This window comes from Oryx dammah, unplaced genomic scaffold (assembly GCF_014754425.2).
Source record: "Oryx dammah isolate SB20612 unplaced genomic scaffold, SCBI_Odam_1.1 HiC_scaffold_27, whole genome shotgun sequence".
NCBI lineage: Eukaryota > Metazoa > Chordata > Mammalia > Artiodactyla > Bovidae > Oryx > Oryx dammah.
Genome location: NW_024070211.1, coordinates 15,736,022 through 15,740,056, shown reverse-complemented (window position 1 = coordinate 15,740,056; position 4,035 = coordinate 15,736,022). Strand labels below are relative to the sequence as shown.

Here is a 4,035-nt window from a genome sequence, read left to right as displayed (position 1 = left end):
GCCCCAGCCTTGCCTGAGACCCGGCCTCCCCAGGTCCCATCCTGACCCTCTGCCATCACACGGCCATGCAGGGGGGCTGCGTGCTGCTGCTGCTGCTGGGCCTGTGGCTACAGCTCTCCCTCAGCCTCATCCCAGGTAACCAGGTGGCTCCTGGAGCCCTACTCACAGGGGGCGGCCCCAGGCTGACCTGACCTCCACTCTCCCCTTGGGCAGTCGAGGAGGAAGACCCCGCCTTCTGGAACCGCCAGGCAGCCCAGGCCCTTGATGTGGCTAAGAAGCTGCAGCCCATCCAGACAGCTGCCAAGAATGTCATCCTCTTCTTGGGCGATGGTGAGTGCGCTAGGCTGGTCTACCCCTTGTCCCCCCACAACCCTGGAGCCCTGGGCTGCCAGGTGACCCAGGCTGGCCCCAGGGACTCAGACCTGACACAGTGTGTATCTTCAGGGATGGGGGTTTCCACGGTGACAGCCGCTCGGATCCTAAAGGGGCAGATGGCTGGCAAGCCAGGATCTGAGACACCCCTGGCCATGGACCAGTTCCCATACCTGGCTCTGTCCAAGGTAAGGGCCAAGTGGCCTCAGGGTGGTCTACACCAGAGGGGTGGGTGTGAGCCTAGGGAGCAGGGTAGGAGGGAAAGCCCCAGGAGGGTTGGGGGCTGAGATAGGGGCCGGGACCTGTGAGGATGGACCCAGGGCCTGGGTCAGGAGCTGGATGTCTACCCCAGCAGAGCTGAAGGCATTTCTGCCCCCAGACATACAATGTGGACAGAGATGTGCCTGACAGCGCAGGCACGACCACCGCCTACCTGTGTGGGGTCAAGACCCGTATGAAGGTCATCGGTGTAAGTGCAGCCGCCCGCTACAACCAGTGCAACACAACATATGGGAACGAGGTCATGTCCGTGATGAACCGGGCCAAGAAAGCAGGTGGGCTTAGGCGTCAGCTTCCTGGCAGGGACAGGTTCAGAGACCTCGGTGGCCCACCGTGACCTCTGCCACCCTCAGGGAAGTCCGTGGGAGTGGTGACCACCACCACGGTGCAGCACGCCTCCCCAGCCGGGGCCTACATGCACACGGTGAACCGAAACTGGTATTCGGATGCTAATATGCCTGCCCGGGCCAAGAGGGAGGGCTGCCAGGACATCGCCACACAGCTGGTCTACAACATGGACATTGACGTGAGTTGTGACATGAGGGGCTAAGGGCGGGGCTGGGAAGAGATGGTGGAACACATATCCCAGTCCCAGGCAACCCACAGAGTCTCTGTGCGTTTGCCAGAATGGGGGGAGGTAACCATGTAGGAGGTACAGGTGGGGACAGGCCATTCCACAGACCTGGTGGATAGTTAGGGGCTGTGTAAAGGTAGAGCCAAGGGCCAGCCCCAAACCACCTGCACTAATCTCTGGTCCCAGGTGATCCTGGGAGGAGGCCGAAAGTACATGTTTCCTGAGGGAACCCCAGACCCTGAATACCCACAATATGGCAGACAGAACGGAGTCCGGAAGGACAAGCGGAACCTGGTGCAGGAGTGGCAGGCCAAGCACCAGGTGATGGGGGCTCATGGGTGCAGGGGGTACAACGGGGCCGGGCCTGGGGTGTAAGACTATGGACTGAGGCCTGGTTCTGCCCTCCCAGGGAGCCCAGTATGTGTGGAACCGCACAGCGCTCCTTCAGGCAGCCAATGACTCCAGTGTAACACACCTCATGGGTAACTCCACCCACCCCCACTGTCCTCCCCAGGAAGGGTGCCACGGGCCCCCCCACCCCCATACCCAGCTTGCAGGTCACCACTGGTCCCATTTCCGCAGGCCTCTTTGAGCCAGGAGACATGGTCTATGACATCTTCCGAGAACACACCACGGACCCATCCCTGGAGGAGATGACGGAGGCGGCCCTGCGTGTGCTGAGCAGAAACCCTCGGGGCTTCTTCCTCTTTGTGGAGGGTGAGTGGCAGCTCCTTGCAGATCAAGGGGAAAGGGGCAGCACTCAGGGTGGATCTGGCATCACCCGTCTTTCACGACCTTCTTGCAGGAGGCCGCATTGACCACGGTCACCATGAAAGCATAGCTTATCGGGCGCTCACCGAAGCAGTCATGTTCGACGACGCCATCGCCAAGGCTAGCCAGCTCACCAGTGAAGCAGACACACTGACCCTCGTCACCGCTGACCACTCCCATGTCTTCACTTTCGGTGGCTACCCACTTCGTGGGACCTCCATTTTCGGTAATCCCACGGAGAGTAGCAGGTCCTTGCCCCTAAGTTACCTGGCACAGCGTGCTCTGAGCCAGTCCCCTTATCTGCCAGGTTGAGGAATATTAATACCAACTGCTCTTCTGAGCTCTGGTGAGGATTAAGTCAGCGAACAGGCAAGAAGTGCTTGGGCTCAGCAACAGAGGCAGCGCCCCAAAGACTGGAGTCAGTGTAATCACGGGGTCCCCTCCACCCTGCAGGGCTGGCTGATGGCAAGGCCGAAGACGGTGGATCCTACACCTCTCTCCTTTATGGAAATGGCCCTGGATTCCAACTGTACTGGGGCTCACGACCTGATGTGGATGAAACCGAGAGCAGTGAGTGCACTGGGTGGGCCCTGGGGGTGCAGGGGATGGCAGAAGGGGAGAACTCAGGCCTGGAACTCAAGCGAGGTCATGGCCACCTCCTTCCCACTCTGAATCCCCTCCCTCCTGCCAGTGGACCCCAAGTACAAGCAACAAGCTGCAGTGCCCCTAGGGAGCGAGACCCACGGTGGTGAAGACGTGGCAGTGTTTGCACGAGGCCCGTGGGCACACCTGATGCACGGCGTGCAGGAGCAGACCTTCGTGGCTCATGTCATGGCCTTTGCTGCCTGCGTGGAGCCCTACACCACCGACTGCCACCCTCAGCCCCCCACCAGCCCCATGGACACTGCCTACCAGGCTGCCTGCCCATCCTCACTGGCACTGCTGGTCGGGGTCCTGCTGCAACTGCTGGTGCCTGCCCTGCACTGACCCCTGCACTGGCCCAGGCCTAGGGAGCTCCTGATCCCCTGCTTGGAATCTTCAGTGGACCTGAACCACCTGGAAGCTGAGGTTTGACTTTCCTGTAATACCCATAGTCCTCAGTACCCCCATCTCGGTGGCCTCACATTTTGTGCAGATCCGCCCCAGACCCCAGGAAAGACCAGGGCTCAGACCATCCAGTATTTTCTCCTGACCTAAGAGCCCTGCCTGAGGACCAGGCTGGCACCAGTGGTGTCCCCCAGGGGGCCAGGACCTACCAGACCCGAGGTGGGGGCTTCTGGGAGGCGCGGCTTTTGGTTGCATGGCTTCCAGGGAGCTGTTGCTTCTGGGGAGCTGTGGCTCCCTGTCCTCCTAGAACCCAATCTGTGGGCACCTGGCCGGCCAAGGAGGCATCTGGGGCCAGGACAGTTTTGGGGCCCTAGACACAGAGTCCTCAGCGGCCCCTCCTAGGAACCCAGCGGTACCATTACAGATAGCAGACAGAGACACAGAGAAGAAAACACTTGTCCCAGGTCCCTCAGCTTCTGTGAGGGTGGCCCCGGTGCCCCTTCCAGGCTGGGGGATCCCAGGAGAAGCAGGGAAGCTGGGGGTGGGGTTACAGGCCCCGCCCTCCTGGGAGGGAGGAAGCAGCCCTCAAATAAACTGTTCTAAGTGTGATACAGGAGTGATACGTGTGGGAAGAAAAGCTCTTAGATGGGGGCACAGAGTGTGTGTCTGTGTGTGGGTGTGATTCACATCAGGAGGTCAGGGAGGGGCTGATGAAGGGCTGACACTGAGCAAAGACCAAAGGTGGTGAGGGCGGGAGCAATGCAGAAGGACATCGGTGCAGGGGCCCCGAGGGAGTCAGCAGGGCCAGGTGAGGCCAGCAGCTGGACCAAGTTGCAGTTTTCTCCTCCCCACAAAGCCAGGCTTTCATCTTTTCTGAAAACAGAAGGACATACCCCAGCCCCAGTGCTCACCCTTTCTACCTCCCTGCCTGATGCCCATGTGGTCATCTGGTGGCTTGTCACCTCCTTGGTCCCATGAGGTTGACGAGATGT

General features: G+C 60.4%; 1 protein-coding gene across 1 annotated transcript; it reads left to right on the top strand.

Annotated features, from left to right (window-relative positions):
• Positions 1-2,983, top strand: LOC120854250 (intestinal-type alkaline phosphatase-like). The gene is made up of 11 exons (XM_040228107.1): positions 1-135; positions 214-330; positions 445-560; positions 752-926; positions 1,005-1,177; positions 1,412-1,546; positions 1,635-1,707; positions 1,808-1,942; positions 2,031-2,222; positions 2,450-2,566; positions 2,688-2,983. Exons 1-11 carry the CDS (start codon positions 66-68, stop codon positions 2,981-2,983), a joined length of 1,599 nt encoding a protein of 532 aa, XP_040084041.1. The 5' UTR covers positions 1-65.
• The last annotated feature ends 1,052 nt before the right edge of the window (positions 2,984-4,035 follow it).